At 34.1% G+C, this 15,751-nt stretch overlaps 1 protein-coding gene across 1 annotated transcript; it reads right to left on the bottom strand.

Moving 5' to 3' along the window:
* Positions 1 to 4,385: 4,385 nt before the first annotated feature.
* On the bottom strand, positions 4,386 to 13,178 carry LUM (lumican). The gene is made up of 3 exons (XM_075209389.1): positions 13,030 to 13,178; positions 8,565 to 9,470; positions 4,386 to 5,777 (listed from the first exon to the last, which is right to left on the bottom strand). Exons 2-3 carry the CDS (start codon positions 9,448 to 9,450, stop codon positions 5,626 to 5,628), a joined length of 1,038 nt encoding a protein of 345 aa, XP_075065490.1. The 5' UTR covers positions 9,451 to 9,470; positions 13,030 to 13,178; the 3' UTR covers positions 4,386 to 5,625.
* Between the last annotated feature and the right edge of the window lie 2,573 nt (positions 13,179 to 15,751).

The following is a 15,751-nucleotide window of genomic DNA, read 5'->3' on the forward strand; positions in this document are numbered from 1 at the left end:
TTAACAATACAGCAGTCCTGCATATTAAGTGGTTTCCTGACAATGTGTATACACTAGTTCTGTGTGTCTTAAAAACGTACCATTACAGGAGTGATAATCTTTATTTAATAAAATACTACAGTCTATAATGGAAATGTTATATATTTCTGCTCAGAAAGATGGGGTCAGTATGTTTGTGTTATATTATTGCAAAGCAAAAAACTATTATTATTATATTATTATATAAATTGTAATGTTGGCCCTTTGCTTCACTTGTGTGTTTGATCAGATTTACTTAGCTCAGCTGGAGGGAAAATTACTTGTCCTGCTGTGTCAACCACAAACAGGCAGAATCCCCAGTAGAATTGTGTTTAAAAAGCCCACAAGACTGCCAAATAGAAGTCCTGGTCTGTAAAGTGACTAACCAGAGGAAAGATGACCACACTTTTTCCTTTCAAGAGGAGGACAGACTCATTAATACAGATAGCTGTTTTTATTTTTAAGTGGCTTATATTTCAGCTTGTATAGCGTCAGTGTTAAAAAGCATCTACAATTAATTTCACACTATTAGAGTCCCGAAAGTGTTTAGGGGCATAGGTTATTCACTTAATTTTCCATTCCAGTACTTTTAATTTCCCACTTCAATCACTGGTTATTGCACTTTATTTTCCACCTGGTTGGCACCACCTGAATATACATAGAGGGAGAGCACCTTTAAATCTCCAATGAGCAAGATCATTTCATTGACCTGTATTTAATGCCTAAAAGTAGACATTATTGTCTTTTTTATTTGTATTTTATTACTATGTTCCCCTATATATTATGTATGTATGCACAAAATCTTTTAAAAAAAATTAAATAACACAAAGCCACCGTTACTTGATACAAACTCAAACAATACACATCATTGCACCTTACACATAATGTTATTTGTTTCTTTAACAAGAAATATGAAACAGATGCTTGGCCTATACACAAAGTTTGTTTATTTTCATTAGCTGTCCAATTTGATCGTTATCTGGCGGAATAGCAACTACTGATTATTTGCTAAAAGAGTTTATGTATACTACATAAGAATAAATGAATGTTTCAAATACTGAGGAGTGTACCTACATTGCTTTTGCATCACTGACTCTGTATTGATCAATATTGAGGGTGTTTATGCATTTATTTGTAAATCACTTTTTGTACCACCATTATTCCCATTCCCGTTCTTGTCCTAAGAGGGGTTTGAGAATTTGTGTACTTGCTGTGTAGTCAAGGTTCCTTGTACAGGCACTGTCAGACATTTGTTCTCTCACAGAAGAAGGAAAAATGAGTGAGCTTTTGTATACATGGTACTTTTATAGGGTTTTTATCATGTGATGGTGTCTGTTATATTGCAAATGGCTCATTTACTGTAATTGGTCTAATACTGTAGGATGTGTTTTTATTATCCTGGTTTGCAATTTCAGGAAATTGAATTTTAACTTAATAATGCTAATGATTAAGTAATGATAATTCAATTTGCTCATCTCCACTGCTCACTGATCTGATCTGTTAAATATAGACTTCCATGGGTTTGGCCAAATTAGTCACAAATGCATCAGTGATAGGGATACTACATAAATGATCAAATTGGAAAACCGAATGGTGGACCTATAAACCATAAGGCTGCTGTGTTACGTTCACCTGAGTTAGTGAGTGAGTTTACAGTATTGGTGAGATTATTGTCTGTTGTATAGTTTTAAAGTCCACTTGCCACCATAAATTAATTTAATGGTATATATGATGCTAGCTATATAACATGCATTGCATGCATTGTGTCAGCTTCAAATGTTTTAATAAGTGTTTTTTATTTTCTTTTTAATTAGTTTCTTCCCTTTCCAGCTAGCATTTCTAGAGCGAGCAATGTCACATTTACTGACAGTGCTTGTGTTATCTAATGTCACAGACATTCAGGGCCTCATGTAGAGTCCAACTTGTAAGCGCAACAACCACTTTTAAAACTATGCATGCGCAGTAGCCAAAGATTCTGGGAGCAGACTGTGACGTGCAGTTTGGAATACTATGTAACTTACAGGATTCAAGTTAGACCTAAGTGTAAATTGCGTCTACATGAGGCTATTAGTGAGCATGCACAACACTTGGGTGCAAATGAATATAATAGTTCATATATATATATATATATATATATATATATATATATATATATACACACCAGCCCAGCAACAGAGAGGATGCTGGGTATCTGGTAGCAGGTCCTATTTCGACCCATAATTACTGTGTCACCTTATTTAATACTATTTAGTCCATTTCCTTTTATTATTCTTTGTCTTAAATAGCTAATTTATCAAGAGGTAAATAACATTGAAACAGATGTTAAAATGTAAAATATATTTAAAAAGAGAAAATCTTAAAAATGCATGTTCACAAAATAAAGTAAGGAATAAGCAACATTTTTGCTGCATTTAATATATAAAGATGGAACACATACTGTTGTCATGGTTGATGCCCACATTGATATTTTAAAAGTTTTATAAACATAAACGGGATGATGTCTTGAAAGCAATTTAGCTTTCCATGAAAAACTTCAAGAGGCCAGAGGTCATCTTCAAAAAACAAAAAACAAATTAGATTTATGTGCGAATACTATGATGTGCTTATCACAATTGACAAATTCAGCTTGAGTATCTATTATGAATAATGTGATGTGCAGTACTGATCATGCTTAAGTGCAATTAATTATGCATGAAAAGAGTAGTTGTGCTTTGTGCCTAACTTCTTCTTGCTTAAGCCTTTGCTGAGATGCACATGAAATAAAAATGGAACATTCTAATAACATAAATATGGAAGCTTCATGCACGTCAGGATGATGATAATGCAGATTTCAGCTGAAGTAATATTGCTTTATATGGACTTGTTTGCTCTATGTCTACACATCCTTGGACAATATGCACACTGTACCAAGAAGAGTCTATTTTTCTACTGGCTACCTCTTAAGACATATGGACAATGACACTCCCATGCATATTCCATAAATCATTTTAATGGAAACTGAGGCCTAGTGTATTTCTACTCAAACTAATGGAACATTGTATAATGTGATGGACATTTCATGCATTCCAACTATAACTAGTGTCTTAATGTATTCATGATGTAACAATGTTTCATTACCTGTTTGTGTAGTTACTGAATATTTTTCTATAAAGACATGTGTTCTGGGAGGGATGAGGCAGAGTAAGAGTGTTCTTTTTTAAAGCTGAGCTCAGCTGCACTACGTGCTTTTGATCTGAGTTTCCATTAGTGTCAGACACAGTTCTTGTAGGACTCGATATCTTGCATCTGCTTTTTAAAAATTTTGGCTGAACATCATACAGTCAATTTTGTAATTTATGTTTCAACTTATTGTTTAAACCGTATTGTAAATCCCGAAACATTTAAGGGCTTGGACACAAAAATATTGTTGGACAGTTTGATGGTCATGTTTTTTAAAAACACAGGATCTGGTGCTGAGTTGAGTTGGACGTTTCATACTGTAAAATTTGCACTGTGCATGCTCACAAAAGAAACTTAACATATGCGCGTATGCAGATTTGCTCGCAACCAACACCGCGACTGGAGAGGAAATGGCCAGTTTAACATAGGCCAAGTACAGTATGTGTGTATTCATGTATTTGCGAACAGATGCATACCGCTGATGATGATGTTCGACGGAAATTGCTAGCCACTTCTGATTGGCTGATTGTGCATTCATCTGCCGTGCATATATCATAAGAATTTGTGAGCAGATTTTAGCAAGATTTATACATAGGAGAGTTATACCTGCTGTTTTTGTGATTTGTAATAACTGAACAAGACTAAAACCTTGTATTTTTTGCTTATTTTTTCAAACGTTTTCAAAATTCACAATAAAGAATAGAATTTTGGGGAAAAAGATAACACATAAAAAATACATTGGACAATGTGTATTAAAGGTCATAATTATCTTTGAAATATATTTCTACAAAAACCTCAGAACAATGACTTTCAAAGTCATGTTAAATTACTATTATACACACCCTGTATCCTAATATGCAGATGTTTGTAAAGTACAGTAAGCAAAGAAGAGTTTTCTATTAGGTCAGTGTAGGCTGACTTCTAGTAATACCTGAACATCAGTTTCAGGTGAAATAACTTCTGTCATGCAGTGTGCATCTATTACTGCCCTGAGGCCTATGTAAATAGCTTACCCACTGTGGCTTCTGCATTGGAGATATATAGTAAAGTTAAATTGTTAAAAGTTATATATTGTTTATTTTTATATTTTAAAGAATTACTACAATACTGCACAGTCAACATCATCACAGTATGGAATTGTAAGTCAAATTGATCATTTATCACACTCTTTCTGTACTTAGAAATGATTTGCTTTTGTGCAACATGAACACTGTAAAACAAGGTTTTATTGCTTAACAAATGGACCAGTCCATACAGCAGATTACTTGCAATACTGTTTTGTATTAGTTATAAAATCATTTTCCAGGCAGACCTGTCAAACATCTATCTGGGCAGATGGTTATGCAAATAACCAGCAAGGGACATTTTGGCAAATATTTAAATGCACAGTATGACACATGGCAATCAATATATAATCAGGGGGCACATCTTACAATATACATATATAAATGAATGTCTAACGTGGCTCGTGTGATGAAATTGAATTGTGAAGCGTTTATTACAATTAGCCACTGAAAACAGCTTAGATAACTCACTGTAAAACACTACTCTTTTCTCTTACTTTATTAATGGACTCCGATACCTGAGCACATTTGTAGATTTGACATCAAATTATTGTTTGTAACAGAAAAGTGGAGTCCAAATCGTTCATTCATAAAGACCTTTTTTTTTTTTACTAAATAAACATAAAGAATGTGTGTTACAACCTATACATACAATTAGGGACTAAAGTCCAAAATAGTAGTAGTATATGCCTCACTTAGCACGCTACCTTTACAGCATTTCAGTCTGTACTGAAGTTTTACCTGATAATGATTCAGTGGATGTAGTCATCATTACCACTTCTTAGGTACATGTGACAGTTGACTTCACAGAATAAAATATACTGCTGTTTACATTTCACTTAAGAGTAATCCAATTCAATTAGCATGTATTATTACCATTGTATATTATAGGTTTTGTGCAATGCAACTATGGTCTCTACATACAAGCTGTTACATGTAATGTAATGCATGATCATAGCTTAAACAAATGGGGTACTTCCAGTTGCCGTCACTAAACTACAACTGTAACTTTCAAAAAAATGCCAGCACTTACATAAAAGCAAAACAAAATACATTTACTTTTCCATAATAGACCATGCTTAACATGGTATATATTTACATTTTTAATCTTGATCATTATTTCCCCATCCAGGGATTTTTTTTGTTGTTTTTTTATCTATTTTTTTTATATTTTTTTCTTGTTTTTATCAAGTTCTACTATAGGTTAATTAAAATATTGCTTTCGTTTAAATTTTAGATTTGAATCACATGCATTTAACCTGACAACAATTTGTGAAGAATCACGTCTTTTATATTTCAATGGATTTCATTAACCTGAAGGAACGAATGAAAGAAAGAATGAATCATCAGCTTGGGAACCACTGTTTAGACAAAAGATTCCTTATTATAGCTCTATTTCTGAAGCTAAACGGAGACAGTTGTGAAGCTCTTGGGGAAGGCCAGCTCGGGTAATATTGTTTCCATCCAAGCGAAGGTGTCTAATCCTAGAATATTCCAGTGGTCCAATAACCTTACAAAAGCTGTTCAGATTGAATTCTGCAATATAGGAAATTGGGTATTAATCAAACTGCCAATTATTTGCAAGCATGTTATAAAAAACAACATCAATATTTTAGGATAATTCAATATTTAAATATTGTGTATAATTAGATTTTTCAATTAATTATTTTAGGATATATTGCGGTGTCCTACCTTCAAGTGCAATATTTCAACTAAGATATTTGTAAGGGCCTAGGTGAGGATATGAAACTAGAGAGCGCAAATGTGCACTCGACTCACTCTTTGCATTTACAAATATCAAAGTGATATCTTTTTCATACATATCCTCTTTCCCAACTCATTTGAATTCTATTTCAAGTAGTTCTATTATAGAACCCCAATCAAATGGTTGAATGTTCCAGATAACAAAAATTGTGTTTCCTTTTCAGATGAATGCTGCCAAATCCTGAGATGGAGCTTCGGTAATTCAAAATTTGGGGGCCCTATCTCAGGCACAGATAGAGTTACAGGGGTCTTTGAAAGAGGGTTTCACTAAATATATCAGGGTGTCCATCCTTAACAAATTAAACTAGCATGTGAGACAAGGGACTGGCTGGGCTGGGGAGCGGTGGCAGCTACCTTGGGCTGGGTCACCTGAATTTTTTTTCCTTGCTGAGTTGAGTCTTGCCCCCAGGGCTAAAGTTTACCAGCCCTCCCTTGACTATGTCTCAGATGCTATTGTAGACTGGTCCGCTCACTATTTGCTATTTTTAATCTAAACTAAAATAGATTAGTTAATTTGACAGATGTGACTGAGCTTGTAAGTGGAAGTGTGTTTTCTAAGTGTTTTGTCATGTATGTAGGACAACTCTAAAATTAAATTAATGTATATAAGGGAAATAGTTTTTAATATACTAAAATGTTTTGGAGAACAATCTAGGGCAATCTCCCAATCTGTCCTCCTTCAAGAGGGCACTCAAAACTTACCTGTTCCTAAAGGCTTACCAACCTTCCACCTAACCTCTCCTCCACCTGTTCTTCCCCTCTCTCCTCCCGCCCCCCTGTTCTCTCCCCACTTACTTCAACTTGCTCCCTGTGTGCCTGAGATCTGTCTCCCCTCCCTTAGGATGTAAGCTCATTTGAGCAGGGCCCTCTTCCCTCTGTTCTCCATACCTGCTCTTCTGCTCCATCTTTACTGCATTAGCCTGCCTGGAGTCTCTGAAGTTTTGGTATTTTTTGTTAACCGTTTGTAATGTGTCACCTTGTTTAGTCTACTGTTTGTGCTGTGTACGGCGCTGCGGAACTCTTGTGGCGCCTAATAAATAAAGGATAATAATAATAATAATAGGGCAAGCATTTTTTTTCCTTTTTAGTTTTTTTGTGTTTGTATGTATTTAAATGAACAACTCACCCTCAGTGCTCCTATTACCCAAACATGATCTGTCAAACATCTATCTGGGCAGCTGGTTATACAAATAACCAGCAAAGGACTTATTTGTAAGGCACCGCAAATGTTTGCAGCAGTGAAGAATGGATTGTATTGCTCCCCATGAAATACAGTTACGTGTAGGTTTTAGTTTTCAGGTCTCTCCTTAGATTTTAATTGTTCAGTGGAATATTGGAAACATAGTGGTTTAGCTATTCTAATTGCTACTTTATATGGCAAATTCAAAAATTACACTAGATGCAGTCAAGTTTCTTTCCAAAGTATTATTTCTCAAAATAGAACTAAATGAAGTGGCTACTGTGGATATATATAACAGTATATATATATATATGCACGAAACATCTATTTGACATTTCAGCTTTTTGGAAGTACTGAATTTTAGCAAATGTAAAGATGTCAAAGCACTGCCTTCCATTATTTTTCGACCAGCTCCTTACTTAAAGATTTAGTTCCATGAAAAAAATGAGATGTGTTTTTAAAACTAAACTTTGGCAGGCCATAAGAAGAATGTTGGTATTTACCATTCCCCCTGTTTTTTTCTTCAGGCTGCTAGTAGTAATTTATAATTCTCTATAGTGCTATAGTGTTATGGACAACTACAGTCACATGGCACATGATATAGTAAGCAGGGAGGTTTTGGAATGTCCCTCTGAGCTCTGACTGCACTGTGACATTCTCTTTCTCCCCTCTCTGCCATCAAATGACATGTTGAGAGCTCTGAGCCTATGTGGCACACTATCTGTGTTTGTATCTAGCAGACACTATTTGTCATCTGTTTACTGATTTTGTTGGCATGTGCTTTTCCACTCTAAAGTGTACCTGATTGGTGCAAAAGGCATCACATCAAAAGTATTATTTGGCACTCATCTGTCAGCACCTCTGAGTTTGTGTAAAAGTAAATTCTTGTCCATGAGTATAAAAGCTCTGCCCCTAAATGCACAAACTCCACCCATTAAAGCTCATTAAAATCTCCCATGCTACAACACAAAATGTTGTTTTTGCATTTGAACACAGCACCATTCACATTACTGTGGCTAACCTGCATTCAGCAAGGAACGATCCAATCTTCACTTTTTTCTCCCATCGGAAGGGGAAACATTTGTGTTACATCGTGTATGTAAAAATAGTACATTGAACACAGATACATGTATGTTGTCATAACAAATAACATTTGTGCTGCACATTCTCAAGTTTACACATTTGTTAATTACCCCTTTAGTCTTTTCAAAGATACTGCATTTTACTTTAGTCCTTTTTTAAAGTAGTAGTGTGCTTTTCAGTGCTTACTGGAAATAAGAAATGAATTCATAACTCTCAAGAAGAGCTTGTCCATTTTTTTTTCCATTTAAGTCATCTAACGGCACATTTATAAAACAGCTATACATATATGAACTCACTTTGGATTTTGTTGACATGCAGATAGAGATTTTCCAAGCCTTCGTTCACAGCCGGAATACTTCCAAGTGCATTAAATGAAAGATCCAGCTCAATAAGGGTTGAGATATTAAAAGCATTGCCTGGTATACCAGCATCTTTCAGATCATTGTGAGACAGGCGAAGATACTGAAGAGACTTGAACCCTTGGAAGTATTCATCTGGAATGTTGCCGATTTTATTGTTGTCAAAATAGAGCATATTTATGCCTGGTGGAAGTCCTATAGGTAACTTTGTGAGCTCATTAAAGCTTAGGTCAAGATATAAAAGTGATTTCAGGCCTTTAAAAGCACCTCCAATTGAATCTTCTTTCAGTGCATTGTGTTGCAGATGTATAACAGTAACATTCTCCAAACCTTCTAAAATGTTGGGAGTAATCTTTGAGATTTTATTGTTGGATACACGCAGATCATCCAAGGTCTTTGGCAATGGCCCCACAAGTTCAGTGAGATTGTTGTAATTTATGTACAATTTTTGCAGCTGTTTCAGCTTGGCAAATGGGTTTTTCTTAATGTTGGCATTGGATAGATGGTTGTGGTCTAGAATAAGCCATCTCAAATCAGTCACATTTTTGAAAGTGTCATCATCTATACCCTCAATCATGTTGTTTTGCAAATACAAGTACTGAATTCCAGGAGGAATCGATGGAATTTTCTTTAATTTAAGGTTGTCACAGTACATTGCGGAAGGATAATTTGCTGGACAGTTACATTCTGGTGCACAATTAGCAGAGGATGGTCCAAAATCTGGGCTTGCATAGTAATCATCTGGTGAACTGTAATCATAATATTGGGAAAATACACTGCCAACAATAAGCAGCACAACTAAGGGAATGAATTGGTGATGCATCACTGTAATTATTAATGTACCTGAATGGTAAAGAAAAACATTCATTAAAAAAATAATTTATTAAATAATTTAGGCAGTATATAAATATGATTTCAGATAAACTGTCTACAACATTAGATTTTTTTCCTAAAAAGACAAATTTTTCATTACCATATCTATCACACAAGTGAATGTTTCATGCCAAGTTTTCAGCAGACATTCAGAAGTAGGCTGGTTAATCTTCTCCCTGAAGAACTTGCTGAAATGTTGAAATATGTTAACCCTCACTTCCCAATTGTTAATGCATATTCATTTTATATTACAATTTAATAATGCATACACATTATACACATGCAGAGAGCATGAACCAATTATAGACATGCTTTTTACGCACAGAGGTTTCTCGGGCACCTGTCTCACTTTAAGCTGATGTGCAATTGCAAAACTGGGGTAAAATGGACCTAAAATGGGTATAACTGACTCCTATGTTGCACAGCTATAAAGTACACATGAGTTTTAAAGACTATGAAACCAGAAAATGGTGCATTCTGGGTGGATGGTTCATTACGTTTTTGTAGTATGTTTGAGCAGATTGTCATGTAGTTGACTGCATCTAAATACAATAGTCCACGAACACAGCCTTAATGAACTGTGTGTATGATGTCTATATATATATATATGGGTGTTCATTATAATTGGTTATATAACCATTAATACTAATATACAAGCCAAGTGAATCTGCCTTTGTTCCTGGTATCCCAATCAGAGAACACATTGGAAATGAAGAGACATTTTTTAGAGGAATGCAGTAAAAACAAAAATCCAAAAGGATTAATACATCACTGGAGCAGATTGTGTGAATTGTGTGCAGGTTTCTATGATGTCTATAATAAATAGGGGGAAGGGGGATGTTCAATACATGTGCACCACAAATCCTGCATGCTTCCTTTGATTGCATAACGAAGCGATTCTAAACTTATATAGATTTTGTACAGTTTATTGCAATGGATGATGTGCCGCGGTACAGTATTACTAAAATAATCTGTCACATGACATCTTTTCCAACTTAATCCTTAACTATTAAGTCTTGTTCATTGCAATTATTAATGTACCTGAATGATAAAACAAAATATGATCATTAAAAAATTAGTTGTTAAATAGTTTAGGCAGCATATAAACATCCAGAACAATAGATTGTTTTAGATTTTTTCCTAAAAGACACATTTTTCCTTAAATTTTTTTACCATACAAGAGAATGTTTCATGCCAAGTTTCCAACAGACATTCAAAGGTAGACTACTTCATCTGCGCACAGGAATCATACACATCTAATATGTAGTCTGTTTGGAATGCCAGCTGTAGCTAATTTCATACAAAGAGGCAAAAACTGGTTTGGACTAGATTAGGATGGTTCTAACATATAAAAGAATATAAGTAACACGAAAAAGTATTATTATTTCTTTTTAACTATTATCCTTTATTTATACAACATCAACATATTCTGCAGCACTGCACATTCGGGTAATTTTATGCATGCACATCATTCTCTGCCCAAATGAAGTTTACAATCTGATTTTTCTACAGCAATCATATTAGTGATTGTTCTTGGTCCCCTGCTCAGGTGCCTACAGATATATATATTTATATACACCTTATTTGCTTGCACTGGTATTTAAAATCTTGGTAATTTTCATACTGGGAATCTATTATTACTTTGGAAAAAACCTTGGTTTTTTTTACAAATATCCCCAAAAAATAAAAAAATAACATTTCCAGTTCCTTTCACATAAACCTTTGTATATATTTTCACAACTGTTTCAAATAAGCTTAAATTCTATTAGTTTTCAAATCCAGGAGCGAAAAGTAATAATTAAATGTATATTGTACAAATATGTGTGGAAGGTATCACAGCTTTAGTATATTCTCTGATTTAAGTGTGTAAGCTAGTGATTTGATATATGGTTGATCATAAACTAGGGTACTCTCCATCACTATGTATTGAAACAGTCCATTTCCTTTGGGATCAAATATTCACCCAACATTTAAATACATTTTTGACAATTTGTGTTAAACTGCAACTCCCTGGATTCCCTACCAGCAAACTACAACAGCTAGAGAGATTGTTACTCTCTATGTGGCATGTCGTGTAAAGCAGACATAGCTCATTTTTTTATTATTATCTACTAGAGTGGGAGAAATTATTTGGAAATGGTAATTTAATCATAGATTTTATCCAGTGTTGAATTTGTTCAAAACAATCTAAAACTTAATTTGCTGCTGAGTCAGATAGTACACCTAAATGAAGCAGCTAAAAACTAAGACACGTCCCACCTCGTGGGCGTGGTGTAAGTAGATTATTTAAAAGTGTTGGTGTTTCAAATAAGCAGGTGAGATAAACTGTATGACAAGGGATGAGAAAACAGAGTCAGGAAGGAGCTACTCTGGGACATTAACCCTTTAAAGTCATTGTTATAATTTGTGTATGTGTGTATATATATATATATATATATATATATATATATATATATTATAACCATGACTTTTTATTACCATAATACATTGTCTGCATTTTGCAGCAAGTCACCCTATTACAACATTTTATAACTCTCTGTGTGCATGTGTTAAGGATAATCCTAACTTCATGACTGAGCCAGTAGTTAATCTACATGTGTGCAAATAGAATTCTGCCGCACTGTAGTATGACAATCTGATGAACATTGTAGATTACCTTTACGACAATGAATTACTATTAATAAAATCAGTCCAGGTTTTCAGGAACACTACAATCCGTAAATGTTAAAGTATAGCTCTTAACATTTAACATTTTTCATTCTAACCAGTTACAAAAGGAACATGTCAATGCTTCACATTGCAACTATACATAACTACAAAAGTACTTATAGCAGATATAGCTCTTGTGGTTTTTATTTGTAAATGCTTCACATATTTCATTACATATTGTTTTCATTGTAACATATTGTTTGCATGTGCATCCACTTGCATATTACTGTTATTGTGCAAATCTTAAAAAATCAGAAAATGCTTTTACTTGTCAATATTAAGTAATCGTCATAGAATAATATACATTCTATTCTTAAGACAATACATCCAATCAGTCCATTGAACTTGAAATCATTCAGGATGCTGCAATTGTTCTCTTTAAAGAATATAATGCATTGCATCTCTGCATGTTTTAGCTAGATGTTTTCTGTTTGCTTAATTTTTTGCATAGTATTTTTAAAACATAAGACACAAGTTTTAGAAACCACAACCTTCTTAGACATGATTATGTAAAGAAATACACATGTGATATATTAATGCATATGAAACCTAAATAGTTGTGACACATCTGTTATAAATTATAAATATATATATATATATATATATATATATATATATATATATATATATATATATATATATATATATTAAATGCATTCTCTGCTAGCTTTGTGAAAGCACTGATTGAAAAAAAGTAAAAAATAGCTAAATATATAGTTAGAACTACATATTGTTACTATGAGAGCTGGCAATGTGTACATAAATATAATAATGTTATCACAACAAGACATACTTAAACATGATCTGTAACATTGCTTACCTCTTTCTTTGATGCTGCTCTCTTTAATTCCCTTACACAGATTAAAAAAGAGACTGACTCAAGTATCATGTGCTGTAAACAGTGTCAGGAGAGAACTGCCTGCCAGAACCACTGTAATACAGAACTGCAAAATGAAAAGAGTAGAAGAAAAAAAAAAAACTACTCATGCTGCTCTTATGTCATCATGGTGAGCTTGTGGTGTGGCATGTAAAATTACTACTCTCTGAGTAAGTGCAGGTGGAAACCCATCAAAGCACAGCCCATCTGCAGTAACTTTGAAACAAATAAGTCAACAGAGTTAGATAACTTCTGAGAGCTTTATAATGTATGTGGCAATTTGCTACCACCATGTCTGAATAGGCATCGTGTGTTTGCATTTGTTTTTAATCATATTTTTAAAATTTGGATTAACAACAAGTTTGATATATTGCTTCAAATATTTAAAGAAGTATATTTCAATTTTACTACCTAGTGCAATGCATAGGTTTTGTACATTTTTTTTTACAGATATTGGACATATATGAGATAAATTGTGAATGATCGTGTCAGCACATATGAAACACATAAAGAATTGGCAGCTGCAGTCACTGTCATTGTTCCTACGTAACTACGGAATGATATGCAGGCAAGGCGGTATTTTGAATGGGAGAAGTTTCTAATTTTGGGGGATCGGTCTGTTAATGTTGATGATTATTGATATGGTGGATTATGTACAATTCAACAAAAACTAGGTTTTGTTTTGCGGCCCTGCATAGTAAAATGAAAGTTAACGAGTGGATTCTGACTATTTGAAGTTGTTCCTGGTGTTGCAGATCTTTTTAGGTATGCCCAAACCTCTACTCCACACACCCTTTTATCAGCGTAGGTATATTCTACTGTATTAAGCCTGCTCAATAATGGCTAAGCTAAAGAGATGACTAAATGTGACAGCAATAAGTCATTTGTGATGATGTCTTTAATTTGGCTGTTTATTTGCATTTCAATTACTGTGCAAATGCACACATAAGGACTGATTTAGATTTGGACGTACATCAGTTATTGTGGCGTAAATATACATTTGTACATACCTTAGCCTTGCAGGTCCTTATGCCTGGAATAGGGATAGACAAGCGTAAACTGAGTACAGTATGGGTGTGTACACATAAGTGTAACACAACCCCTGAAGATGCAACCTGAAGAGCCGTAGATATTTCCCCAGATACGCTTCATAGTAGACGTTTTATTTGCAGTCACTGGAGGTCTGGTATACAGATGTAATAGCTGATGATTGCAGTATTAAGTCACTTTTGATTGGCTGTTTGCATTTTGAACCCTCCAGTTGATAGTATTTCATTCATCTATATTCTACTATATCATGTTGCAACTGTCAGTTTGGTTTACTTACTTGTCACATCCAATTAAACTGCTACAAGAAAAAAAGATTCCCATTTGATTTTTAAATCGAAAGATGGAAGATATGGCTTTGTTTGCATTACATTACATTTTATATAGAAAATGTCATTCCACTCTTATTATTAAGACTGTCAAGACACTATTGTTTGCATGTATATGGCACTTACAGTACATTATTGTATTCTGTGCAAACAGGGAAATGCAACTTTTGCCATTACTACTAACACTATTGTGCAGCATTACAATGCTTCCATTAAGCAAACGTAAATACATTTGTATGTAAGATGTATGTCTAATGCAGAACTATTACTTTATGGTCTGAACATATCTGAAGATATGTGAAACTTAACATATACACATAAATACGCTTTTTTAGCGATGTAAATGTTACGTCTATGTTTTTTCTTGTGATTGAATTGTGAATAGTTTATAACAGTCTAATTTCTGTAGTATTTTTTAATTCATCTATTTCATACACAGTATATGTATGTCTCAGCTTAAAAATATTCTTACTGCTTCCAAAAGTCTGTCTTTAATCAGCTGTGTGCTGACTGATGTGCTTTTCATGGAATCTTTTCAAGAATGCATGGCTGCACTTTGTGGAACTGATTTCCATCTCAGATAAGGCTTCTGACCCCTTCACTCTTTTAGTAATAAATGCCTATAAGTGAAAAACAATCTGTCAGATCATGTACTATGTAGTAAGAGGAATTGTAGCCTCAGGTGATACCTACAGCCTGTTACTGTGCTAGGTAATCAGATAAGATAATGACAGCAAACAAGTGACCAACCAATAGAAAACAACGAATACATAACATATGTTCTAATTATTTTATCTGTTAAAATTGTGGTTTATTACTGATGCATGATATGCAGAACACTGCTTTTGGGACTAGTGTACACTGCAAACAAAAAAAGAGAAGTTTTTAAGGGAAGCTGAACAGTTTTGATATGATACTCGAGGCATCATAGTTTAGGTAACAGATGACAGTAATTACATGCACTTGCATGTTACAAGGAATTGCACTAGCGGCACCTTAGTACAAGCTGCTACCTGTATGGTAAAACTATTATATCACTTTGTGCTATTATTGTGATTTGCTTAAAAAAATTGGTATATTTTTACACACATAGTACAATTGTACAGATATACAAAATAAACCTAAGGTTTTCTGGTGACATGTGTAGAGACAAAAGACTGAGAAAGCCTTGTTCCCACACCCATAAATTCCTACTAGCCCTACTGAAGCACAAACCATTGTGCACGTGTCAGATACACCAAGCACATTAATGTGCTTATGCAAAAAATGTATGGTAGAAAAAAGACACA

This window comes from Mixophyes fleayi, chromosome 4 (assembly GCF_038048845.1).
Source record: "Mixophyes fleayi isolate aMixFle1 chromosome 4, aMixFle1.hap1, whole genome shotgun sequence".
Taxonomy (NCBI): Eukaryota; Metazoa; Chordata; class Amphibia; order Anura; family Limnodynastidae; genus Mixophyes; species Mixophyes fleayi.

Bases quoted from the DNA above. Each gene is read 5' to 3' on its own strand.
- LUM (XM_075209389.1), bottom strand. From the start codon at position 9,450: ATGCATCACCAATTCATTCCCTTAGTTGTGCTGCTTATTGTTGGCAGT. The intron at 5,778-8,564 runs GTGAGTTCATAT...CCTATATTGCAG, and splicing joins GCATGTCAACAAAATCCAAA to AATTCAATCTGAACAGCTTT.